This window comes from Dromaius novaehollandiae, chromosome 5, assembly GCF_036370855.1.
Source record: "Dromaius novaehollandiae isolate bDroNov1 chromosome 5, bDroNov1.hap1, whole genome shotgun sequence".
Taxonomy (NCBI): domain Eukaryota; kingdom Metazoa; phylum Chordata; class Aves; order Casuariiformes; family Dromaiidae; genus Dromaius; species Dromaius novaehollandiae.
The window spans coordinates 70,142,888-70,169,348 of NC_088102.1; the positions used below are offsets into that span (position 1 = coordinate 70,142,888).

The 26,461-nt window shown below is 48.8% G+C and overlaps 1 protein-coding gene across 3 annotated transcripts in view; it reads left to right on the plus strand.

The window, feature by feature from the left end:
* IGHMBP2 (immunoglobulin mu DNA binding protein 2) overlaps positions 1 to 26,461 on the plus strand; it is a 42,506-nt gene that overhangs the window by 8,879 nt on the left and 7,166 nt on the right. For all 3 annotated transcript variants that reach the window (XM_064513247.1, XM_026114199.2, XM_026114197.2), the window contains 6 exons: positions 2,753 to 2,916; positions 3,315 to 3,515; positions 7,414 to 7,561; positions 9,563 to 9,737; positions 21,328 to 21,510; positions 26,252 to 26,370. In XM_064513247.1, coding sequence (XP_064369317.1) covers positions 2,753 to 2,916; positions 3,315 to 3,515; positions 7,414 to 7,561; positions 9,563 to 9,737; positions 21,328 to 21,510; positions 26,252 to 26,370 — 990 coding nt within the window. The remainder of the gene's footprint in view (positions 1 to 2,752; positions 2,917 to 3,314; positions 3,516 to 7,413; positions 7,562 to 9,562; positions 9,738 to 21,327; positions 21,511 to 26,251; positions 26,371 to 26,461) is intronic.

The window sequence follows — 26,461 nt, forward strand, 5'->3', positions numbered from 1 at the left end:
TCACAGTAGAAATCTCTGCAAGAAATCCTTCCCTGACTCTAGCTGTTGTCTTGCAGCATGTGTGCAGGAATCCCTGTGCCCGTACATCAGGAGGCTTCGCTAGCCAGCAGAGGCCAGCATTGCTCTGCTTGCTGTGCACAGCAGGGCTAGCCAGGATGGATGCACATATTTGCTTTTCTTGCAGAGAATTCTCTATTGCAGGCCTGACCCTGTGCAGATGTGCTGTAGGAGAGAGCTGGTACCTTTTAGTCCTGGAGCAGGTCAAGAAAAAGCAAGAGGGTGTTAATCTGTGTGTCCAGACACTGGCTGACGTGCCTGGTCACATGAAATGCAAAAGGCATTGCTTAAATCTAATGCTGCTTACTTGCTCTGAAAAGCTACTTTAGAAAAAAGAAGAAAGAAGGAAGAGAAAGAGCCCTGGGAAAAGGCAGGGGTGTCCTCAGTAAAAGCCAAAACAACAGACAGAGCACTGGGGAAGCACCAGGGATTTACAAAGCTTCCCCTGCTACTTGTCCTGTGCACTGGGCTTGTGCTAAATCACCTGCAAAATCCCAGACACTTCTTTGTCCATCTGCTGTATGATACCTCCTGTCATCAAGGGGGCCATGAAGAAGCCCTTGAGATTTGTGGAGAAAACTAGGTGGTCAGGACAACTCAAGTGCCAAATACCTCATAGGGAAAACGGACAATTCCTCATTGCAGGCTCAGTTACCTGCCTGGAGTTTGTCTCAGTGTTTGGCTGTAGTTAGGTTATACTGCAGAAGAGCTGGTTATAGAAGTCTGGTTTGCTCTTCATGCCCATACACAGATGGTGAGGAATATACCTTGGCAGGTATATTGAGATGTGAGAGACCTTCGGCTCTGAAGAGCTTGGCCTCATCCTCCCAGGAGGGACCACTCTCTCATAGGCACATTCCCACCTGTGTGTGGTACAAAGGCTCCTTTCATGGACTTGAACTTCACCCTCAGACACGTTCCTACCACCCAAATTGCTGGTACAGTGCAGAAAAGGGCCTCGCTTCCTCAGGCAGGGAACTGGGCAGAGCTGGAGGTGGCAATGCAGAGCTCATGCTGCACTGCTAGAGCCAGGCTCATGGGTGTCTTCTGGGAGCATCTGGGCAAATCCTGAGCAGGCTGCTCATAAAGAGCAATTGGCCAACCCTGCTGGAGCAGCTAAACCACATCCCTTCAGCTGGCCCTGCTCAGATCCCAGCTGCTGCATGGAGACAAGGAGTTTGGAGAAGCCACAGCATCCCCAGAGGGGCTCTGCCCTCCTCCTCACCCTCACTGCTGTGCCAAGCCTAGAAGAGAGTCACATTTCCCAGCCGGCCCACGCTGCGACTTCTGCCAGTGTGTGATTAAAAGGGAAGAGGGTATATGCGTGCATGCGTAGAAGCCAGTTTCTGAGCTCATTCGTTGAGCAAGGAAATATCAATGACTCCTACGCCCCAGCTGCTCCTCACTGTGGGAAATGCCTTTCAGGTTTTAAGCTTTTCTTTCTTTTTCCCTGGCCCATAGGTGCTTGCTCTTCTTCTCATAGTCATTGACACCATCTAACCTCAAATTATATACAAATAAAGCAAGAGGCAAGCTAACAGGGAAAGATGCCATTGGTCCTGTTTCTTCCTTCCCCAAACATCCTTTTAACTCCTTTATTATTTTTTTCCCCCAGACATCTCATTTGGATGCATTGCTTCCAAACTCAGTGCACCAGGTTACATGGGAGTTGCACTTCAGTTAGCCTGTCTAAAACCTGAGGAAGCTTCTCTGCTTTGGATCAAGCCCTTAGTGCAAAGCTAGAGATAAATCAGATGATGCCCGGATATTTGTCTTATATAAGCTTTCGTGGGAACATTATTTTCAGTAAAACTCAGTTTGATGAGTCATCATCTCTGCTGTAATTAACTTGCCATAATGAACAAGGAGATTAGCAGCAGCATTGTGTGGGATAAGAATAAATATGGGTTTAAATTAGATAAATCTGCAAATTAAAAAAATGGCTTGTGAGAATTTATCTTTTGCAGTGAGACCTACCATCTTGTAATGAAATTTGCATAGTCTTTTCCCTTTCTTCCTTTCTGATTGTTAAAACCCAGACTAATTTTAGTTTCCATCATTTACACTGGTTGTTTGTCTTCCCCCCTTTCCTTTTCAGTTACTGCTGAGTGATACAAGACTGCTCTTTTCAGCACAGACACTGTAATTTTCCTGCTTCTTTTTCCCCTAGTACTGCATTAGGTTTGTTACCCAGAAGAATGATTCATTTGAAAGATAACTGCTTTCCCCTCAATTTTCATTGACTGTTTATTATTAAGTATTCTGACTTGACTTTAAAATAACCCCAAAGAATCTCCCCTCTCCAGGAAATCCTAGATGTTTGGTATTAGGATGAGTAAATGCCTCTTTAAATGCTAGTCTGTTGTGACACCCTGCAGCTGTGATCAAAACTGAACACCTGCTCCTTCCTATGAAGCCTAGGCAGGGCAGGAAAGATGGGGGGAAGGAGGGATGTAGGATGGGTAACCTGCATTGGTAATTTGTTCCAAAAGCAGAGCAAGCCTTACTTTCACCAGCCTGTGCTCTTTTTGTCACCTAGGTAGTACGCAGTGTGCCTTGCTCCCCAAAAGTGTTATTCTCAAATTGATTTGGGCCAGCTACCAAGAACATCTCATTCATATTCCTGGATTTGTGCCTCTCAGCAAGCACCCAAGGTAGGGTGGAGGCCTAAGCGAATCTCCTGCTCTTTCCCCAGAGCCTTTGAAGCTCTACAATGACTCCCTGGATGCATCGCAGAAGGAGGCCGTCTCCTTCTCCCTGGCACAGAGAGAGCTTGCCATCATCCACGGACCACCCGGCACAGGGAAGACCACAACAGTAATAGAGATCATCTTGCAAGCTGTACAGCAAGGCCTGAAAGTGAGTATCAGTGGCAGGACTGAAGCAACAGCAGCCACACTGGTTTATTTTGCAGACTCCTTGGGCTTTGCTGTGGCAGATCCAGTACCAGCTACATTGCACTAGATTCTGCTCTGGCTTGCAAGAGCTGGTGTTTTCCCTGCCAGCTGAAATTAGGTGCAAATAAAAGCTTTGAAATTCAGCTCCACTCATTACTGAAGACCCTGTGCTAGTGCTGCAAAGCAAAGTGAGCATTGCCCTTGGTGTCTGGAGGCTATGGAGATGTCAGTGTTTACTCCTAGTCATCATGTATGCCGATCTCCTGCTCTGCCCTGCCAAGCGTGCCGTTGCTTGGACACCGGTGCTCCTGTGCTTTGCTGTCCTCGGCAATAACAAGCCCTTGGTTTCTCCCCTCCCAGGTGCTGTGTTGCGCCCCTTCCAACGTTGCGGTGGATAATCTGGTGGAGAGGCTGGCCGGCTACAAAGCCCGCATCCTGCGCCTGGGGCACCCGGCTCGCCTCCTGGAGCCCATCCAGCAGTACGCTTTGGACGCGGTCTTGGCCCGCGGCGACAGCGCTCAGATAGTGGCGGATATCAGGAAGGAGATCGACCAGGCCTTCGTACGTGTCCCTGTTCCACCCCCGGCAGGGGTTACCTGCATGCCAGCTCTCTAAATTAGCAGTACTCAATCTGCTAGCCAGGCAGGTACCTTGTCTGTAAGTGAGAATTAGTTCTGGCACTCCTTGGGTGCCCTGAAAAGGCACTAACTATCACCAGGTGGTTGGAGTGGCCCCAAAAGGAAAGGCATTTTCAGAGGCTGCACCTCTGCTGGGAAGGGTGCCTGAGCTTCCTCACTCACCAGCTGGCAGCACTCACCTCCATCTGCTGCAGAGGGCAAAAATGCTCCTAGTCACATTCCACATTGAAACAGCAATGTCCCCATCATTGCTGCTGCTTTGTGGGGAGATGCTGCAGTGCCCTGCTCTCCAGACTGTCTGGCATTGTTCATGCAGTCCTCTTCACCAGAGGAGAGGAGAAGCATTCACATCATTAATTCACTTCCTAATTAGATGTCTGGCTGTCCTGACACTCCCTCCCACTCTCAGCCACCTCAAGTAGAAAGCAGAATACACTATATAAACACATCCTTAATTTCTTCTTTCACAACCTAATTTTCTTAAACTTAATTTAAGAAGTAGCTGTTTTACTTGAGATAATACCTTCTGATGCTAATTGGATTTTTTCCCCCCTTCCCCTTCTGGGGGCAACATTGTTCAGAAGCAGTTCTGCAGATTTATCCAGCTCAAGAGATCCTGCATCTTAAACCAGAGATGCAGGAGAATATCCTCATACTTCTGCACACATGCTGTGTCATATTTGCCCAAGTATATATATAATCTGCCCTGAAGATAAGGCAGTGCACCTTTTACTTTTTAAATGATGCAGACTGAACATGACTTCCAACTCCCTAAACATTATTTTGCAGCCACTGCTATGGCAGCAGCTTACTTAAGTTTCTGCAACTGTGGCTGTGCGTTGTGTGCTGTTTCTGCTGCTGTCTTAAAGCATATTTGCAGTTTGAGCAGCTGGGGAAGTCACTTGACAGACAAGCTTGTGCAGGTTTTGCAAATCAATATAAGAGAAGGCATCAGAGGGCTGGTAGGGTTGTACTCACAGCTGAGATAGATTTACAAAGGAGAGGTGCCTGTCTACTGGGATGGAGACCTGATTGTATTCACACCTCAAAGCCAAGTTTGTTATTTCTTAATTCATTTTGCAGCTCTCACTAGTGATTGATTTATTTTCCTCTCCTTGGGAAGCACTTTGAAAGGTGGGAGGAGATTTTTTTTTCCCCTGCTGATGATGTGCTGATTCTCCATAATAGAAAGGAAATTAAGGAGAAAGCAGAGCCTTCAGTACCAAGATTTCCACCTGCTTCCTCCCAAGCAGAGTGAAAAACTGGGACTGGCCACCAAGGTTTGTTCCACTCAAATACCAAATGAAAAGGCCCACAGGCTATCCTAACTCCCACAGTTCAGCTTGCACAGCAATGCTTTGAGCTGCCCAGGGGGTCAGGTCTTCCACAGAAGGTGCTTCTGACTCTGTAGTACCTCTTCTCTCTGGTTTTGGCCTCCCAGTTTGTTCCAGCAGGAAGAGGAAAGGGAAGGGGCAGCCAGACCCGGCAGCTTTTCAGAGCCTCTCCATGATGCTGAGGGAGCTCTCTGGCTCTTGCCCCAGGCTCAGCCTGGGGAGGCAAAATACAACTAGGGAAGCAGAAGAGATGCTGTGGGGACAGGCAGGGCCAGGCTTGTGTCCTCACCTGCCTCAGTTTCTCCTCTCTAGTGCATCCCCTACCTGCCCCTTTATTCAAACCATTCCTTTCTCCTCTCCTTTCCTCCACCACCAGCCCCAACCACAGGAGAAGCAGCAGCATACATGAAAGCCTATGCTCTCTTTGCATGGTTTTCAACCCTTTTGGCTCCTTCCCTCACTTATTTAGGCTGTGAGCTTTCCACAACATCAGCCCATAGGTACTGTTCACACTGTGCTAGTCCACCCATTTAAGGATCAACTTTGGATTGCAGCATTCAGCTGCTTATACTTCACAGGCAAGGATATAGGAGCAGCAAGCCAGGGTAACAACAGGGCAATACCCTCCCCACCAAGGACACAGTCCCACAGTACCTGTGCAAGAAGGGCAGAGCAGGTCCCGTGACAGCAGCCAGGGTCAGCCAGCAGTCCAGATCAGCAGGCAAGTCCAGAGCAGTAAGGCAGGGCTGCCACAAAGCCAGGAAAGCAAATCAAGCAGGTCAGCCTCAGCACACACAACCCTTATAGCTCAAGCAAGGGGCAAGGTCTGACCTTAAATGCTGCTCCCAGACCAATGAGCAAAGGGTGTGTGGGTGGGGGCCCAAACGAGGCAGGGCTGGGCAATTAGAGCCTGCTGGTACCCTGTGCTGATGAGCAGCAAGTGGGATTCCAGCTTGCTGGGCTTAGCACCTCCCTCGGGGCCCATCCTGCCATGCCATTTTTACCTCCAGCCTGGGCTCCCTGTTACTGGGTCCCTCAGCTGCTTTCAGAGCTGAGATTCAGCCAGACGTTCAGATCTTAATGCTACCAGCACGCGTCGGAGAACGGTTGCAGTTGTTGATTGTCTAACTGGATTTTTTTGCAGAACAAATATTGAACTTGGCCCAACTAACACCAGCAATCCTCTTCTCTGGTCTCCCTGCCTTTTTAGCAGAGAAGTTGACGTTAGTCTGCTCTGTCCCTTTAGGTCAGCTAGCAGTATCATGCCCCTAATGAAGATCAGGGTTGATGTCCACACTTCCCATTTAGATCAAGCTTTTCATACTGTCAGGGTTTAGCCATAGGCATATTTAGTCTCTACTCAAAAGGAAAAGACGCATATGGGATCCCATTACCTACCGCTCGCTGTGATCCCTCCCTTGTAACCTCTGAACCTATCTGCCAATTTTGACTACACTTAACAGACATGTAGATGCCTCAGAGCCATTAAATTTCTACAGACTTAATCAAAACAGGTGGCTAGGCAGAGGAGCGAGACACAAATCAGCCTCTTTCCAAGGGGAAAGGCTGCAGTCCGAGCTGAACCCTGTTGTTATTAGGCAGCAGAGAGTCCATCCATACAGAAGCCCATTATGGGAACCATCATGCTTCACCAGTTCAGCTGCTCGTGGAAGCCCTTGTCCGCAGCCTTTTCAGGTTTCTCCCGTCATGAGCTTTACCTCCAAGGAAATAATCTGGTTCCAGCGCTTTTGCCGTTTGAGAGCGCTCGGAGTTTTCTGGAGGTGACTTGCAGTGAGCGGTAGCTTGGCCGTCGCCTCGTAGCTGCCAGCCTGTAGCTGGGGAAGTGCTAGCAGCTGGCAGCGATGGTTCGATGTTGCAGATATACTCAGTTTAATAGGCATAGGTGCTCTGGCTGGTGCGTGGGCTGGACCGTCGGAAAGACCGAAGCATGTGGCCTTCTCCACCCTGCCCTTTGGGGAGCTGGGAAAGTACAGAGCAGAGCAGGAGGGCTGAGCAGAGGATGTAAGGGGTTAGGTAACGAGGGAGTTACTCTTCAACACTTGCAGTTCAGGACTATAAAACTGTGCAGGCAGAGGAGTTCATGCATGGACTGAGCTTGAGAAATAGCCATCTGGCTCCTGAGCGGTGATGTTACTCCTGCGAGAGGTCCCGATGGGCTGATGCGCGGTGGTGCTCTCATTTTGCTGCTCCACACTCAGAGCCTGAGATCGTATCAGCGTCATCCATCTTTTGCACAGACAGAAATATTCTTTATTCTCCAAGCAACACTGAGGGTGGAAGGAGCTTTCTGGTCAGGGCAGGGAAGAAAACCCAAGATTTTCTGAGGCTGATTAGGATAAGCCAATGGATCATGCTGGACATAGAGAAGCCATGCTGGATCTGGCAGCTTTGGTTATCTAAGAAGCTGCTGAACATGCTCCTAGGCCTAGAAACTGTCTGTTCTATCTTGATTCTTCTGTTTTACAGGCAAAAACCAAAAAGGCTCAAGACAAGGGAGAACGGAGCCATTTTCTAAGTGAGATAAAGGCACTGAGGAAGGAGCTGAAGGAACGAGAAGAAACCGCTATGACTGCAGCCCTTACCCATGCCAGCGTTGTCCTTGCTACAAATACAGGTGAGAGATCCTCTTTTTCATGCAATGTTATATATAGCAGAAAAGCAGAGGCTCTTTTACATGCTACATGCATCTCATTGCATCTCAGGGCTTTACATCGCTTGCCAGGATGCACGTTTTTGGTTGGTTTTAGAAGTTGTCCAAGTGGAATAAACCACATGGGATTTAGGGAGCTGTTGCAGGTATTGGTCAGGTGGCACATGTCAGCACATCCGCATCTACAAGGAGGAAGGTAATGCCAGTGCAATCAAAGGAAAAACACAAATGCTTAATGTCTAACATGTGCTAAAGTGCTTTTCTAGATCAGATGCATAATACACCAGAGCCCAGTTATAATCTTCAGATTTGGTTGCTCAGGGACTATTTGCTGAAGGAAAATGTGAATAATTTTAGGTTATGAAAAAGCGCATCATGGGGCATTCACAAGTCACTAGCATGAAGGTTAAATGAAAGAGAAATCCTTCCGTTGTGTTATTTGCTGGGAATTAGTCTCTTGCTTCTGTAACTTTGCCTGAAAATGGGAGGGTGTTGATTTTCTTTTTTTTATAACCCTCATGTTTTGCATTGGTCAGACAAAATTCCCTCCTGGGGCTCTGGAGCTAGTTTGGAAGTCTATGCAATTCTGCTTCAGCAAAAGGTAGCGGGCAAACAGATAAGTAAAGGATTTGGATTTTGTGTTTTCCGCAGTTATAGCAATCTTGGCGTTTGTCTGAGACTGCCTCGTTCGATGGGACTTATTTATGCAAGCCAAAGTGCTCTGTTGCTAGGTTCAGCGGAGAGAGAATTTATCATGGCAACACACAGGGATACCAGTGACCTTTAGTTAATGGGAGTCCGATAAACCCGAGTCTGTAGGGCTAGAAGGGAACCAACGCATCTGCACAGTTGCATGCCATGTTGGTACAGTCTCCTTCTAGATAGAGAGACCCTTTTTATTAAGCCTTTTCCTTCCACCTACAACATGGCAAAATTGCAAAAGCCATGTTCAGACCGCGTGTCCCCTGTTACCCGAGGAGATTCATATGAGGCTGGAAAAAATAATTTTAAAGGAAGAAGCATCTCAGTTGACAAATTGTAACATCTGACCCGATGCAAAGCTGTACAGGCAGCAGGATTTACGGCAGCAAAGCAAAATCATCGCTAGTCAGAGCTGCTTTCAGAGTCACACCGCAATAGCAGAGGAGCTTCTGAAAAAAACATTTCTGTAAACTCTGTAAGCAGCAGTCTCCTAGTCTGGCACGCTGGCTTCTTAATCACTTCTGGACTCCCTTTTTCTTACAAATTGCAGCGATATTTTTGATGCCTCTGAAATTTACGGTTCTGATCAATGCATGGATCAATACCATTTTGTGTCTGGATTAGAGCAGGACCTTTGTGAGGGCTGGGGAGATTGACATTACAAATGGATGTGTCCGATGTAAAAAAATAGCCTTTGCCCTTACTGTCCAAGTACAGTCTGCCGTGCTTTCCCTTCTCACACTGTCCCAAAGGACACGGCAGCGCGGACAGGGACAACAGGCCTGAGGAATCGGGGTCTCTGCCGTCGGAGATTGATCTTTCTCCCTTGGGGTCTCCCTCAGTACCTCAGGCAAGGCGAATCTCAAGCCTGTCATCCTTTCGGTTTTGCTTGCTGGGAAGTTTTGTTTGCATTTGAGGGCAGAAGGGGAGTGGGTGTTCATTTTGCTCTGCTCCCGCTCTGTGAATTAGTCAAGCATATTGTTGTGTTTATCATGTGTTTCACTGTTGTTTTCAAAGATACTTGGAAGCCTTTGGGCCCAGGTGCCAGGACAAAAAAGGACAAACAGAAATTGGCAAAAACAATTCTGGCACGTACATATAAATGTATATATATTTGGCATGGACTAGACAACTGAATTGGCAAATCCCTGCCGAGAAACCTCATTCTACCTCCCTCCCTCAATCGCAATTAAAGTGTGCGTGATTTGTGTTAAAAATGGGTCGCTTGCTCTTCGGTGCTAAGCTGGGTACCTTCTCTTTTAGGTGCTTCCTCCGATGGCCCGCTGAAGCTGCTTCCCGAAAACCACTTTGACCTGGTGGTGATAGATGAGTGCGCCCAGGCCCTCGAAGCCAGCTGCTGGATACCTCTGCTGAAAGCGCCCAAGTGCATCCTGGCTGGCGACCACAAGCAGCTTCCCCCCACCATCATCTCGCACAAGTAAGGACTGCTTTGCCGTCCTGCTTCTCCTATTATTTATGCAGCTAAAGGCTGATAAACTCCTCAGGTTTCACATTTTATTAATGTGGGTTATTGGGCTGTATCCTCCATGGGTTGGGTTTAATCACGCAGCCGGAATTACATCAGCGCTGTTTTACTGATAGCGGCTGCTCAAAGTTTAATGCGGCTCCGTCTGAGCAGGCTTTCCTTATCACACGATGACGTGACGGTCAGTCGGGTTACCTGACCAAATCCCGTAACGGGAAAGCGGCGCGGGGCTGAGGAGTGACCTCTGGGGCTGGTGGGTGCCCGTTGGGCAACTGCTCTTGAGAGCTTTGAGTTTGCAGCCAGGACAAGCAATCTGGCTGGCAGCCTTCAGCCCCGTGCTGGAGCTGCCGAATGAACTCTATGGATTCCCCAAGGCACACGCGAGGCAGGCGTGATGCTCTTGACCGGGCGGGAGCAGAGACGTGGCCTGCAAGAGGCTGCACGTTGCGTTGAGCTTTGCAGGAGCAAGCTCAGGTGGGTTACCTTGGTGGAGTCACTGAAGCAAACCCCAAGAACTGCAGGTGATGCTCTGCCACATCCTGGCCTTGTTTGCGGTGGGATCACTCGCACCATGGCAGGGAGCCGTCTGCCTTTGAAACAGGGCCGTGCCCGTCTTGCGTAGCTGGATCCGGGGCAGCATCGAGCAGCTGGCTTCCCAGCCTTTTCTGGGATTGCTGCTTGTCCTTGACCCACAAGTAGTCAGGGTTTGCGTGCCCACAACAGAGAGGATCCTCTAGGCAGAGAAAGCCCGAGGCAGACAAGGAGGGTGAGCGCAATGAGGCAGGAAGAGCGAGCAGACCGTCATGCCAAATTAGGCTTCAGCAAGGAAGAGCTGTCACACTGGAAACATCAAAGGTAGATCTGCAGCAGCGTGGAAACAGCCCTGCTCAAAAGCCTTTGTAGTGACATGGGGACCTTTCCACTCGCTGCAAAGGGCTTTGCACAAGGGACTGGCAAGATAAACACCGTGAGATGAGAGGATAACTGTCCTGGCTTGTGCTGCCGGGGGGTCACTCGTGGCCTTCAGCGTGCTTATCAGCATCCTTCCTTCAGTCATCTGAAACGTGCCCCGGCTCTGAACAACTCCATGCGTTGAGCTGGCAGTGTTTGCTTTTGTTAGGTTTTTCTCTTGAGTGAGGAGGAGTGCTTTTGCTATGAACTATGACTGGATTGTTCAAAATTGTGTTTATTTTAACAGATCTCTTTCTTGAGAGACATGTCATTAGTGGAGATGTATTTTTTTGACTCTTGTTGCTTATCAGCTCTGTGTTTGTGCACTGTGAACCAAATTCTTGGTTTTCTCTGTTGTGCCCTGAAATTTTTAAAGCAGTTGGAAAAGTTGTTTAAAAAGAAAAAAAACAGATATAACAATCCACATCAGCTGTTCGAGTTAGTAAAATGGTAAACAAACAGAAAGTGAACAAAAGAGAGAAATTCTGGTTTCATTGACCAGTGTTTATATGCAGATTTTAAAACTGTTGATTTAAAATAAGAGATCATCCGTTTTTTAAGTGATGTTTTTCTTCTGCTTGCCTAGGGGTTTGGCCCAGTTTATCTCCCCTTTGCCGAGTGCAGGCTCTGTGGAGTGAATTCAGCCTCGTGCTCTGTTGAATCTGAGTCTTCTCTTTCCTTTATTAAATTCTGCCTTTGTGGTTCCCCATTTATTTATTTAACGTATTAATGTGGGAGTTGGCCCATGGAGGTGCTGCAGCGCTTGTTATCGCACACACCGCAGCGATTATAAAATCGTGTGATACGTACAACGCACACATTAAGAACAATTAGTTTGTGGCAAAGATCTGTGGCTGGTGCAAATTGCCTGTGCTTCACGGGGGATCCAGCAGCCGAGGAGTCTTTCGGTAGTTTGAAATATAGACGCGTGCATGTTTGTTTATCGAGCTTTGTGTCTGGAATGACTAAACTGTCATTCAGCATGAGCAGATAAATAGGGCTGACTTCATAAACCCTCTCTCCTGCTTCCAAAAAAATCATTAGCAAGACACATATCCATAATCTCGCTCAAATTTCGGACACGCAGAATGAGGCATCCGAGGGAGGCAGCCGCTCCCAGCGGGTGGCTAAGAGATGGTGCAAATAACATTAAGGCCCCATATCCTGTTAAAGAGAAGGCTGATATTGCTGGTGTCTGATGTGCAGCTGCTTGTCGCTTTGCAGATCTCAGCAGGCAATATGCCCACTCCTCCGCTGTCTGGAAGAGCTGTCTAGGTCGGTGAACCGCAGAAGAGCCTTTCTGATACCCCCTACCCTTCCTGTCTCTTGCTGTTTATCTACTGCAAGTTTGCAGGCTGTGTCTCCGTGCCTAGGTTTTTCCATCCATAAATTGGGAATAAGTATCTTGCCTACACGCAGAAGCCAAATGGCTGGCCAAGGCTGGGATGTTTATCTTCTTCGTTCTTCTTCTTCTTGAGAGGGGCTGAGATCTGTGCCGAACAGACCACGTTGTTACTACCCTGGTTGGAGGAGAGGTGGTTGGGGGCTAGTTAGGAGCCAGAGCCAGCCTATCTCCTGGTAAATCCATGCCTGCTCACAGCAGAAGGGAATCAGGTTTAATAATTTGGCATCCGATAGCAGAACTACTCCCAGTGGACAGGAGCTCCTTGCCTGATGTGCAAAGTACTATTTAGAGTATGCATCGAGTTACCAACAAGAAGTTTGCAATTTGGTCCTTCTAATTTCTGGGTTCTCATTCCAGCTGTGTAAGGCATGGTGAGAAACCGCAACACAGCTGCATGACGTCCTGGTCTTAGCACTCTCCTCAGCCAGCGGGATTCCTCTCGACTGCGCTTCTGAGCAGTGGCACTGCTTTGAGATTTTCCACCCTTCTCTGTGCTTGTGCCAGTAACTTGTTCCAAATTACAAATAAATGGAGGAGAGAGGGATGGATGGCCTTCTTCCCCTTAGGTTTCTGGCTGTGGAAGTGCAGACGGTCCTATCTCGGGCCCAGAGCTCCAGCCACAGCAATGCTGATTTATAAGATGAGAAGCAGTAGCTGGATGAAAACACTCACCAAGTATTTGCCGTGGTCCCAAGGCAGCAGCAGTTGCAATAACTACATGCTGGTGAGGCAGATGGGGCTGCCCAGCCCCTCATACAGAGGCTGGAGATTTATTTTCCCCAAGACTATCAGGCTAAGGGCAGAACACAGTAGAAATACCAACTGTACGACCATGGACAGATGGGCCTGACACTCAACTGAGATCAGTTTTGGCCCCTCAGTGAAATAAAACAGGTTTTCCTCAGGTAAAGAGCTCTGAAAACATTCACAGCATCTGTCCAGAGGTGAATCTCCTAGCAGACACTTGACTCTGGCATGGCAGAGGGTTTCTTATCCCACAGGCACCTGTGTTACTGCAACAGTCCTCACAGCTCACCCAGACCTCTGGAGCTGAGGACCCTGGTTCTTGTGAGGATGGCAAAAAGCAGTCTACCACTGGTCCTGCTTTAACGCTTCAGTCTTGCATTAGGTCAGAGTAGGCACTGTGCCAAATGTCTTGCCAACCACCCAGCTCCCAACAACATTGGGAGTTGGTTCTTGTAGAGAGTTGGTTGTTGGTTCTCCCACCAACGGTGAAGGCATCGTCTGTGCTGCTTGTTCCCTCAATGAAGAAAAGTGAGTGACGGTAGGAAGTATCGACTGTCTATTTAGGAACTGAGCAATGCAGCTGTTGCACGTGCCTTGGGGTCTGGCTTCTCTCTCATCTCCTCTCCAGTCCCCCTGCTTTCTTCTGCTCTTTTTCATGATGGCTGGTGCCAGAAGCCTTTATTGGTGCTGCATCTTGGAAGATGGTAGCAGAGGTCTTCACTGGTGGGATCCATCTGCCTGCAGATCTCCTGGATCTCCTCCTGGTCCTGTTTGAGGAGCTGCACTGTTCTCTCCTTCAGTTTTGAGTTCATACTTATGCAGTGAAGAGCAGTCCCTAGTTTGCCTCTCGTGCCCTTAAATATGATCACGATGTCCTCTCTCTCCATCAAAAAAAAAAAAAAGTTTTGCTCCTTAGTTCCTACGGGAATGACTTTCACCAAGCTGTTTATCTTTGCTGTTGCTGTTGTTCTTTAAAGAGCTCAATAGTCTCGTTGTGCGTTTTCAGTTTGTTTTCCTTCCATGTTTTTAAAATCCTAGTTTCACAAAGAACTGGTCTTTGTAAGATTGAGAGAGTGCGTGGGTAGAAGTCAGATCTTCTGGCTTTTCAGCCTTGGCACAGTTAACAACTGTACAGGCAAGTCGGTTGTTAGGTCAGCTCCCATCTCTTGTGGAGCAATCCGTTTTGGACCAGAAGCTCTAGTGATGTTTAGACACTGTGTCACTCTGTGCCTCTTTTTAAGTTAAATATGTTCAAAATAAAAGAGAACAGAGAGAATCTGAATCAGTCGTGTTAACAGATTTATGTCTCAGCCTAGTCTGCCATTAAATTATGGTCCAAGAGACTTGCTGTATTCAACAAAATTATTGCTCAAGGCATCAGCAGGTCCGCGACCCAGGTCAGATACAACACCAGCCACCAGCTCTGTCTTACAGACAGTTGCATCTTGGAGCATAAAGTGCGAAAAGCCAAGCTGACTTCAGCTTATATGAAGGATTTATGGGTTGTGTCCTCAAATGCTGGCACTCTCCAGACAAGCCTGTTTTTAGCCTAAAAAGTAAAGCTGCTCTGATGCTGCTGCATATACCAGTCTGTCTCCTCTCAGTTCCCTCAGTAATTCTCAAAACTTATTAGCTAACTTGAAGCAAATCTGTGAAGGGGTGGAAATCTTGAAGATCTTCAACTCCATAAAAGTAGATCATAAAGCAGAGACATGAGCCGATTTCTTCACCCGGGGGAAGGCCATCATGTGAATTCAACCAGAGTAGCAGACGCAAGCGAAGCCATGCAGAAGGGAGCCAGAGGAAGCTAGACTTTGAGTTCTGCCAGTTGTGCAGCTTTCTATATTTATTATTATTATTTGAAGTATGTTAGTTTAGCACTGGATAACTCCAGCTAGGACCCCACTCTATTAGGCATGGTATATAATGAGAGACAGTCCCTGTTCCAGTCTGAATAAACAGTGCAAAGCAAGAAAGGAGGATTGTTGTTTCCGTTTCATCTTGTGTCTTACAGGAAATCTGTGATGGCATCAAGGTCTGTGCAAGATCTCTTGAGCCCCAGCCTGGAGCCCATCTTTCCTGTCCTTTCCCTTACTTCTATAGGTTGGCATTTTATTAAGTAAAGTTAATTAAAAATGGGTATTTTAAAGCTTTGCCCATTGCTCAAGTTGTTGTAGGTGGCAGTGGTGAGAATCAGCTGTCCACTCGAACCCTCAGCCATCCTCTTCCCTAGGCCTCTCTGTTGATGGACGCTTCTCCGGAGAGTTGCAGGAGTCCTTGGGCTTGGACCCTTGGCTGCTCCTGGAGCCTCACAGCTGTGGACATCTCTTCCTTCCCTCGGAAACTGCTCTTTTCACTGTCAGCCAATGCTGCAGTGCTCCCTCCCTGCCTGGCCAACACTCAGGAGGGGGCATTTTGCGGGCTCACCTTTGGCTGTCATCAGCAAAACCTCTGTGCGATGAAGGCCACCTCCTCATCTCCATGACGGATGTCTCCCTCAGCAACTGAGATGCCATTAGCTTCAATGATGAGGCCAAGGTTTTCTTAATAGCAAGATTTCATCTTAATAGATAAGATCTCATAATGAGATAAGAAAGACTGAACACCTCCTAACTGGAGCTCAGACATAACTGGTGGCCAACTGGGAAGACCGAGAACGCAGAAAAACAGTTAAGTGGTAAACGAGGTTTTCTGAGCCATTTATGCCCTTGCTTTTCATCTCAGTGAGAGCCCTTGGTAGCAGGCCCGTGGGTATTAACTGCAGATAAGTACACCATTAAGTATTATCTGAACGTGCAGGCGTTAGAGCGGGTGGCTGTCAGACAGATGCTGCATCTGGAGTCTTCCAGCTAGTCCTAGCCGCAGGAATAGCAGAGTTTGCCTCCAGCGTACCAGTCAACTTCGCAGTCTCTGTAGAGCGAAAGGGCTCTTGGACAGACCTTTGCAAAGGAAAGCAGAGTAACACAGAGTACCTTGACCTGTGGAAAGAAAGCTGAGATGAGGTGCATTATCCTGGTAGAAGGTAAAATTGTGTGGTGATGACCGAAAGTAGTTTTTCTTTTAAAGCTCTGTTGTTATCTAGTGAAAGCCTCCAGCCAGCATTAGCTTGTGAGTGGAAAAAAATGTCAGTGGGCTCCAGCTGAAGTAGCTGACAGAATATGACTTGATAGCTGGCCTAATTAATTGCAAATATTGATCAATTAGAACAATTTATTATGAAAAACCTAATTATTGTTCATTTAAACTCCTTTAAACATAATTAGCTCTTTTCTTTACAAATCTGAACTCTGGTATTGTTTAATTGCCACACAAGTAAAAGCATTTGCTTTATCGAACATGGCACATACACACTTTCACTCTTTGCAGCACAAGTCCCCTTCACGATGCAGATAAAACAGATGCTGGAGAATGCTCTGCGCGGTCGCTGTCTCTGCAGTCTGGGAGATGAGACACAGAGGCAGATTGCTCCTGCCTACGTGGTGTTAGGTATTTCCAGAGGTCTGATCAAGGAGCCAAATCGCCCGCTGGCTCCCTCCCTGGTTAACAGGAAGAGAAGAGCGTTTCCAAGGGATGATTCACCCAGGGAACAAGTCAGACCCTCCCGCCTACCTGCCTCTTCCTCCACTGATGACAGCAGACCTGGAGTGGGTGGACTCCTATTTTGGGGGCCTCAGAGAAGGGTCTAAAGTTAGCTGGGATGAATCTGGGCTGCCAGAAGGATCGTCTGTTACTATGAGATGTGAAGCCGGTCCTGCTTAAGTCGGAAGCCTTTACCGAACAGGAATGCCGTTATGCGTTATGGGTGTGATACTGCAAGCGCAGTCACACAGCCAGGCTTCCCCGCGGCTTGTGTCCAGCTCCGGGGGCCAGGCCCTGTCTGCAGTGCCGTCCCCAGTCTAATGGGTGCCCCAGAGCTACTATGGCCTTGTTGTTATTGGCTTTTTCCTCCCTGCGCTCAGCATTTGTAGGGTGCATTTTGCAGCGCTTTTTCCGCCTGAGGCCGAGGCAGTTTTGCTGAGGGGGCCAAAGGATGCTTCTCCCTTTCCCTTTGACTTACCTGCTGTTTAGCTCTAGATGAAGAGGAGCAAGGGACTGAGACACGGGCAGAGGTTTTGCAACCAGCTGAGCCGAGCCCTCCCCGAGCAGAGGAGTCCTGTGTGGCCAGGGCAGGCCAGCAGTGTGGCATCAAACCTGGTGAGAAAGGTGGGAAAACGTAACACCTGAAGCTGCTGTTTTTCCCCCCCAACTCTGCTGACAAAACTCTCTGCCCATCATCAATGGGTTGTCTTCCCAAGAAACAATTTGTCCTCCTGCTTTTTATAGATCATAAGGTCGGTAGCTGCCCCATGCACACCTTATAGTACATTTACCTAGATCTCGTCCATGCTGGATACATTCCTCCAGAAAGAGCTCACAGCAGTGGCAAACACCAGCCCGAGGCTGTTCTGCTCTCCACCACCCTCTGCAAGCTCACTGACAACAGCTTCAAGCCTCCAGCTGGGTTTTGGCCCAGTCCCAGAGTGCATCTCCATGTCGAGACACTTTCTGCTGTCTGGCAGGAACATTTGTTCTCCTCGTTTACATTTTTGTCCTCATTCGGTCGTTTTCTGTCTTCCTAATTAATCTGTCTCCATGTCAGGGCTTTGGTTTATTTATTTGTTTTTACACTCTTCAGATATCTGCAGATGATCATCAGATCCCTTCCTCTCGACTTGTTTCTTAGATGAGCCTGCGCATCCTTCGCGGTCCTGTTTGGCCTGAAATCCTCGTGCTAGTGCTCTGTGCTTAGGCGTTTGATACGTTGCATGTCAGGCCCAAACAAGTTTGCTTTCACTCCATCACTCTATAGCAAATACCAGCCCTTAGTTTTCTTTGGTAGCCTGCACGGACAGAAACAGCAAGCTGCCTTCTTCCCTCATATTTGATAGGAGGTTGTTGATAGACGTTCATATTTGCAAGGCTTTATAGAGGCAATATCCGGAGAAAGGGGGCATCTTGCACAGCCTCACTTAGTGCTTCTCCCCCATTTCTGAAGCCTCTTAAGCCTATACCAGCATACCAAAGCCCAGGGCACAAAGCAGAGGATAGCTAATACTTCGCAAGCCCACCACAGCCTCAGCGTGTTTTTGACAGTAAGGGCTCTTGAAGTAGGCTGACGTCCCTTCTCTTGACTCAGCTGTCCACGTTCGGTGATGTACAGTGGAAACGTGAGTCAAGCCAGCATCTCCTTCTGTGCCTGAGGGAGGAGAGCAGCTCTCCAGCAAATAATTAAAAAAAAAGATTTAACCCAGCTGAAGGTACAGCTCCATTGCTCAATGGGAAATTTCCCACTTGTTCCCCTGGTAATGACTCTTGACACCTATGTGGCTGGCTGGCTCGTCATGCCTGGCCCAGAAGTGATGTTTCACGCCACAGCAGGCACAAGAGCCCTTGAAATATTTGGTTCCACTTGGCTGCAGATATCACTGTGGATTTGCAGAGTTTCCTCTAAAGGCTGGGTGATGACACCGTCCCCGTACAGTGCAGCTGTATAAGGGCCTCATCCTTTCACGGTGCTGGTGCTCACAGGACGGTGGATCCAGGCAAAGCGCCATCTCCTCTTGTACGTGAGCCAGAGACCAGCTGCCAGGGGCTTGTTTGGGTAGTTTTAGCTTTCCTGGCTTTACCTTAGAGGAGAAAATTCCTGAGCGTTAGGAGCGTGCGTCTGTCCAACCTCCCCTCCCAACTCCATTGCCCTAAAGCAAATGATACTTCAAAGCTTTGGCTCTGGGATTTTGTTGGCGTAGGAATCGACTGTTGTAGGAAGTAATTGCGCTGTAAAATAATAGGAAATTTATTAACAGGTGAAATATCGCAAGCGGTTTAATATCCTCATTATTAATTCAGCATATGTGCTCATGTAGATCCCTGCAGTGGAAACTCTGCTGTTAGTGTATATAGAAGGCTATTTTTTCCAAGGCTTGCTGTGAGTTTTAATGCCTCCCCCATGCTTTATGATATATTCTTGGAAGAAATACTTCAAGCATGTTTATCATTTGGTGTTAAAAAAAATCACCAGGTTTCTGCTGCCAGTTCTGTATAAAATCAGTTTTAGATTTGATCCTGGGTTTGTAAGAACTTGTGAGCCAAGGGAGGGGAGCAAAGGACGAAAGCAAAGGGGAGATACCTTTCGGCTGGTAAGGGCTGTTTACCTTGCTGAATGCCTTCGAGCCTTTGGCAGCATTTTATTTTTGTATTGCTCAGCCAAGCTGTGCCCCAGCGCCTGCTTGGGGACCACGCGCTCCTCGTTTGACTTGCCTGATGGGATTAATGCGATGGACAAACTCTCCCTATTAAAGCTGCTTCCTTCCCTCCTTGCCTTCGAGGTCAAGCCTGCCTTTTCGAGAGCCCCGTGGGACCGAGCAGAGCCGGGGGGACGAGGCTGCCAGTGCCTCCCCGTTGGTTGCGAGCCTGGAAGGAAGAAATATAAATCCAGATAAGTGGAGCCAGATCCCAGCCCCACAGCTCTGCTCTTCCCCTTGCTCAGGCCACACTCCGCCTGGTCCCCTTTTCTCTGTACCCTCAGCTGGGAGCATGAACACTCATTTAAGTAAATCCATACCGTGGCCGGAGCAAACGCGTTTGCTGGAGCTGGAAAGGCCTGGTGGTCCATCTTAGCGTGGCTCTCGGTCAGCAGCCGAAAGCACCGCACAGCTGGAAACCTCTGTTCAGTAACGCAGAATATTACTGCGACTCTGAGCAGCCCTTCTCCCAGCTTGTGTGGCTGCGTGTGTTGTTTCGTGCTCAGTATGTTGGAAAAGCCTTTGAAAAAGCGGCACTGTCTCTGAGGTCCTGCAGCTGCGATCATTCCCAGTTTATGACCCTTTTTTACGGGTGCTGCATTCTGCCATTTAGCAAGAAGGTCAGCTAATCGGAGTCGACCTCTCTCCGCAGAAAGATCTCCCCTCAATTTTCCCTTCTGCAGTTTTAATGAATTTGCAGCCTCTTGTTATATTTACCCAGTGCCCTGTTGTTAACGTGACGGGCCCGGGCAGCGCGGCAGACAAGACGCTCGCTGTGCTTCCGCGCGCTAATGTGATGCTTCCCAGCGGCGGTAATGGGATGCGCGCTGTGCCCCTCCGCCTCCGAGGGAATCGCTTCCCCTAGCTGCTCGCCTGCATCGTTTCATCATTGTCACACTCGCTCACGGCGCTCTGGGAGCAGCCAGAGCCGCTCGCCGCAGCCTCGTACCAGGCACTGCATACGCAGGATGAAAAAATTTATGCTCCGAAATGCTCAAAATGTACAATCAAAGCACAGGGAGGCTTGTCCTCCCTCCTCGGAAGGATGTCACACCGCTACCAGACCCTTTCTGCATGGGAAGGGGAAGGCAATTAGGCTCCTGGAAGGCTTATTTCATTAGGCGTTTTATTAATTTGCGTCACAGGAATAAGCAGAGGACCTTTGCCATAAGTGATGGAGTGGTGGTTTTCTTAATGGGATAATAAAGCAATAAGCCCTGGAGCGCGTTAGTGCATTCGTCTCGGGTGAGTGGCCGAGGAGTAATGAGAAAGCTTCAGCATCAAGTGTCTTGATAAAACGCTAGCAGGGTCTGGCTGCGTTGACACCAAGTGTTTTAAGAAGTTGGTGGGGCCGAGCTCCGATAATAATGCGTTCAGATGCCGCTGGTGAGGTTGGAGTAACAGGAGTGCAATGTTATGCTGGCAGATTCGGTATCTAGACCTGTTATATGTGACTGTTTTGGGACCTTACCACGAGGACGTTACAGGAATGAGCTTCTGGGGTCAGAAGGAGCTGTTTCTCTGAGTTGACTTCTTGGGCCTCCATCACATCTTCTTCCAGCCATGCTGAGGAGATCTGGGGGCGAGAAGCGCCGGCTCCCAGCGTCACTAAAACTAGGGATGGCCGATACCATTTGCATCCCATGCGATATGGTGATACCACTAGGCATTTCCCCATGGGAGAGGGAAGCAGGTGCTTCTCCATCCTGACATACTCAAGCTGTTCCGATCTCCTTGCAAGGCAGAAATCCGTCCCTGAGGGTCTTCACCCTGCCATGGAGCCTGCACTGAGTGATAACGCTGGGGACCCTGCAGCCTTCTCCTGCTCCCTTTGCACCCGATAGTAAGGGATTGAGTAAAACAGAGCGGAAAGGCCGAGCAGGCAACACCACCCCAGCAGGGGTGAAGGGAAGGGGGCCAGAGCCACCCAAGGGAGCTCAGCAGCCTACAGAATAGGCATCGCGGGTGCCCCGGTAGCGTTGCTGCTTAGCAGCACCAGCACTTCCAACATCACGTTCAACTCCCGTTGCAGCACTGTACCCACAGCGAGGAGATGCTTATTGATTCCTTAGCACTGAAAAGGGTTCAGTTCGTATCTCAGCTCATCACTTAAGAGCAGACATCTAGACCCGGCTCCTGACCTGTTTTTCCCCTGCAGGGCTGCTGCCAAGGGCCTTTCACTGAGCTTGATGGAGCGTCTCACGGAGAGGTACGGGGAGAAGGCCACGCGGATGCTGACGGTGCAGTACCGCATGCACCAGGCCATCATGCAGTGGGCTTCCTCGGAGATGTACAGCGGCCGGCTCACCGCCCACCCGGCGGTCGCCCAGCATTTGCTCAAGTAAGTGCCTTGCTTTTCACCGGTTTACCTGCGCAGAGATGTCTTTTTCTCCTGAGTGCGTGTGGAGCTTGTCCATATCCCCGTGATGGAGCTTTCCATTCCTCCTGGCCCTGCAGGATCCTCCTGCGATAACATTTCTGTTTCATCCTTTATTTCCTTGAGGAATCATTGCTTTGGGTTGTTGTCTTGTTTCCTGTGAAACAAAAAACTAAACACAGTTGTCTTCTGTTTACTCCTTTGGTATGATAAATGATGAAATAAATGCAAGTGCTTACACGGGCCACTGCACAGCCCATCTTTGGCCCCAGAAATCAACATCAGAGTTGTGCCATTAGAAAGCTACACCCCCTTCTCACTTGAAGAGTCTTATTGCTAAGAGAGCACCCAAGGCAGGTCTGACAGCATCAGATCCATTTGTCTGCAGTGGTTTAGCCTTTCTTTGGTAATTTAAAAGAAGCAACCAGCGTTTCATTTCCACTGCATCCTGGGACGGGCCGGTGTTTGCCGACACAGCCGTCGCTGGCAGTAATTGGTGCTTTTTAAAGCTGCAGCAAGCACCATTCGGGGAGGCGGATGGGAAAACATTAGCTCTCTCTGTTGGACTCAGAGGAGCGCGAGCGATCGCAGCGCCTGTCTGCATAATGCCTCTGTATTTTTAGCAAGGCTTTTTTTAATGCAAGTATTTAGGAGTTTGAAAAACTGATATTCCCCTAGACTCTCTCATTTCATAGTGGCTCTTGTTTTGGATGAAAGTGACTGCAGAGGCCAGCTTATCGTGCCCATTTTGAAATAATCTCATTTGTGGATAATGCCATGAGATAGGAACCTATGCCCAGACAGAGGGAGAGATCTGTACACGAGACACCACTGGCAGCGTGCTCAGACACTCATCTACACCCACGGCAGCCAGCAGGATTTCTGCTTTTATCGGTTTGCTCTGTGTCACGGCTTCAGGACTATCAGGTCTTCAGCCCAGCTTGCATCAGTGAAGCAATGCAGACTTCTGTCTTCGTTTATATATGTACATATGTATATATTTCTATGAGTGTGCGTACTGGGTTCTGTAGATATGAGCGGACAAGATATCTTTCTGCGAGTTCAACTGTGCCAGCAGGAGCCCAGCTGAGATGCACGGGCCTCATTCAGCCGTGGTTTAGCCATATGGATCCAATTCCAGGATTGGCGCTCTACAAAACACTCCTCTTGATCGTTCTTGTTCCTTGCCATGCTTATTTTCCCATTTAGTTTTGTAGTTTAAAAATACTAACTGATGAAGGACCCCCAGGCAAAATGGTTTGAAACCATTGAAATTGGAAGCCTATTGAAAAGTTGAAGTTAGATGACTTTATTATTCTGATGAGCTGGTTTATTTTTATAGTTGGTGGAGGAATGAGTGTCCCACTTTCTTCCCAGCCCACAGTGCAGCTTAACTGCCTGCTCAGGGCCTTATCCTGCAAACAGTGGTTTCTGCACCTGCAGTCAAATCTGCTAGTCCACAGCCCTGCTGATATATCCCATGAATACAGCAGTCCTCGGTTCAGGGGCAAGACCACGTACAGTGTCTGTGCTTCTGCAGCAGACCAGGTAATGCAGGGGCTTTATCAGAGGATGATCTTACATTTAAGTTGCTGGTGCAGATCATTTTATGATACTTGTGACCATCTCGTGCCTGGCAGCAGCTTAAACTAAATGATTTGCTTAATCTTCCCGAGCAAGAGGTAAATAGGTTTCACTCTTTTCTCCTAAGAAAAGCTGACTTAAGCAGAAGGATCCTAGAGAAGGCCGGAGAGTTGCCCACTTGCTCTTCCTAAAAAGCCATCAGAGCTTGGCCGGCAGCTGCAATTGCAGCCACAGCATTTAACACGCAAACGCTGGGTTTGCTGCTTTTTCTTGTATTCTCCCCAACGGCTGGCAGGTGATGGCCAAGGAACGTGGACAGTCCCAAAGCCTGGCCCGGTGCGAGGAGGAAGATTTCCATCTCTGCTGAATGCATTCAGAGATCTTGCTCTGGAGGAAGAGCTGACTGGATGTAGACTTCAGAGGTGCTTTGTAAGCAGGGAGCCCTGTAGCGATCCCAGCCGTAATCCCTGCCGCAGCTCCAGCGTCGGCAAAGCCGGTCCGTAAGGTTACAGTCAAGCATTGAAACTGCATGGACCTTGGTGCCGCTTTTGAAGAGAGGTGAAAGTTTAAGAAGGATGTCCAAATTTTGAGACATATGGCTGGGAGGAGGTCCAGGCGTTGGTTGTTTTACTTATAAAAATACCTTGTGCTAAGAAATGGTGGTAGAGAGTCTTCAGTGCAGCTGAACTTGTAAGGCCTGATTCCTGGGGACCTTCACTAACCTGGGCAGCATCCCCAGTGTCTAGTAGCAAGGCTGACCTCCCACTGCAGCCTTTCTCTGAACAGCGTTGTTGTTTTAAGTCTCGTCTCTACCCGAAAAAGCATAAATACTGGTCTCTAAAAAAATATTACAGTTCTGCTCTGAAGGGCTTGGTATTCCTGACCATCTTCTATGCTGGCCTTGGAGGCAGTCAGGAATGCTTGGTCTGTGATCTCTTAGTGATTCCTCCAGCATCAAATGCCATCATTCTGGGTATACTTGGAGACCATATCACTTGCTAGAGCCAGCTTCCCATTCCCAAAGGGCCTCTTCATCCACCGTGCACGGGGAGATCCCTGGGGCTCCGTCACTGATCTCTGCAGGTCACCACGACAGCGGACAACGTGCTGGTATCTGCTTTTAGGCATCCTTCCCCAGCAGAAATAATTAGCATTAATGGCAGCCAAACTTGAGGGAATGCCCAACTAGAATTAACTGGGTTTCTCTGATAAATAGATTTGTGTTTTATCAAAAAGGGAAACTTTGGTGTCCTGCAGCATCTTTTCAAGGGCGGAGTATTTCCAAGGGGGCAAAGTCCTTCTTCCCAAATCTCCCTTCTTCCTGAAGAAGGTGGCCCAGCACATGAGAAGTCTCCACGCATCTCCAGACTTAAGTTCAGGAAGCTGCAAGCAGCATTTGCCATATTCCAAATCTGTGACTCATTCCCCTGAGAAAGTGGTTTGAAAATCACAAGCAGTTTCTGCTGTCAGTTTTTATCTAATTAACATGCCGGGTGTCCCTTCTCTTCACACTTTTTTTTTTTTGGCTCGCTGAGCGAGGAACGTGGGGAAAATACCCCCAACAGCATGTGCCCCAGAAGACACTCAGCAGCCAGAATATCCCTCGGTTGTGATGTGCAAATCACCCGGCTGAATCCCAGCAGAAGCACGAGGTCCCCAGGTGCCCTGGGGTAGCACTTGGAGCCTGGATCCAGCATCTGGCTGCAACAACAACGTGATTTGTGATTACAGAGCAAGAATCTCTCCTGGAACAGAAATCCATGCCTGCAGCGATTTGCAGCAGTTGGGAGAACTGCCTCGTCCCAAAGGGTTAGCAAAGCGCTGGAGAGCTTTTCTTCAAGGTAACAGCCTGTTCTGCTGCAATCTCTCTGCCTTAAACGAGCATGAATTCTCTGCCCTGAAAAATTTATGTAGATAATTACTCCTCCAAAGCAATGTTCCTGTGGTTGAGCTTGTTCCTGGCGCCGAGAGATGCTGCGAGGGCTTTCTGTGGCCACCACGAGCAGGCAGAGAAGCAGGATTATCTACATGGAGAACTTGGCTTTTTTTTTCCAAAGCCTCCGGTCTGTATAGAAGTGGCCAGTGACAGGACAGCAAGTGGGGCAGGTGTTAAAGAAACAGGAAACCTATTAAATTTTGTAATACAAAGAGAGAAACCCGACTTACTCTCTGCAGGGGAGGGAATATGCTAATGCACAAGCGGAGGTGGCCCTGCTCCAGAGATCTGTGGAAGGGAAAGTTGACTGCTGGTCCCTGCGGTCTGTGGAGATGGGGAGATACCTCGTGTGTCCATCCAAATTCAATCACCGCCCGGTCCCAATAGTTAGGGGAAGAGTCTTCCCCTGGGCTCAGGACTTGTCTCTGCCCAGCTTTGCTGTAGGATGGGGAAGCTGCATCCTGGGCTCTTTTGCCGGGGTTTAGGCTCCCTGGCGTGGCTGTGCTGGTCCCCGTACCTTTCCAGCCGTGCATTACAGCAGGAGCAGCTTCAGACAGGAGAAAAATGAGTTTCAATCAACGGAGGAGTCTGTTGTTGTTGATGGAGCGAGAAACGTTTGCTGGAAGCAAACGCAGGTGGTGGCATACAAATGCGGAGGAGCAGCCCTGCAGTGCCAGGAGTCCCGGAGATGAGAGGCTGCAGCCAGGGATGCATCCGGAGCTGGAATCTCACGGTTCCTCCAAATCCCATGAAAGCCACAGGGGCCAGGGTTGTTGCGCCTTTACTTCCTTGGTTGTCACTTCCTGGGCTGTGATTTGAGCAAGACGCTTCCTTGGGTATTAAAACATGGATTATTAATTTATAATACAGCCGCTTCAGGTGTAGAAATGGTGTGAAAACCCAGTTCCTCTGTGGTTCCCTGTGCTGTGCTTTCTTCTCTTGCCCAGTAGCACTGCTGTCAAATCTCTGCTAATACTTCAGGCGCTCTCTCCTCCTCCGCACCTTAAGAACAGAAAGCAGCTGCCACATCTCCCTGGCTTTGCATCTCTTTCCTGTTTGAGGCCATTTAAGCAGGACGCAAACGCCCACGTACCGTACCCTTGCTTTGGGCTGGAAATGCCCGATCAGCCCTTTGCTCTTATTTCAGTGTTGTTAACTGCCCCTTTTCCCAATTCCCTCGCGCAGGGACCTGCCAGGCGTCAGGCCTACGGAGGAGACCACAATTCCCTTACTGCTGATAGACACCGCCGGCTGCGGCCTGTTTGAGCTGGAAGAGGAAGACGAGCAGTCCAAGGGGAATCCAGGTACCGTCATTTAGGCGGTTTTGTTGGCAGGAATCGATGGTCCCAGCTCCTCGGCCTCTTGCGGGCTGGCCGCGGCGCCAGCTGAGTGGCA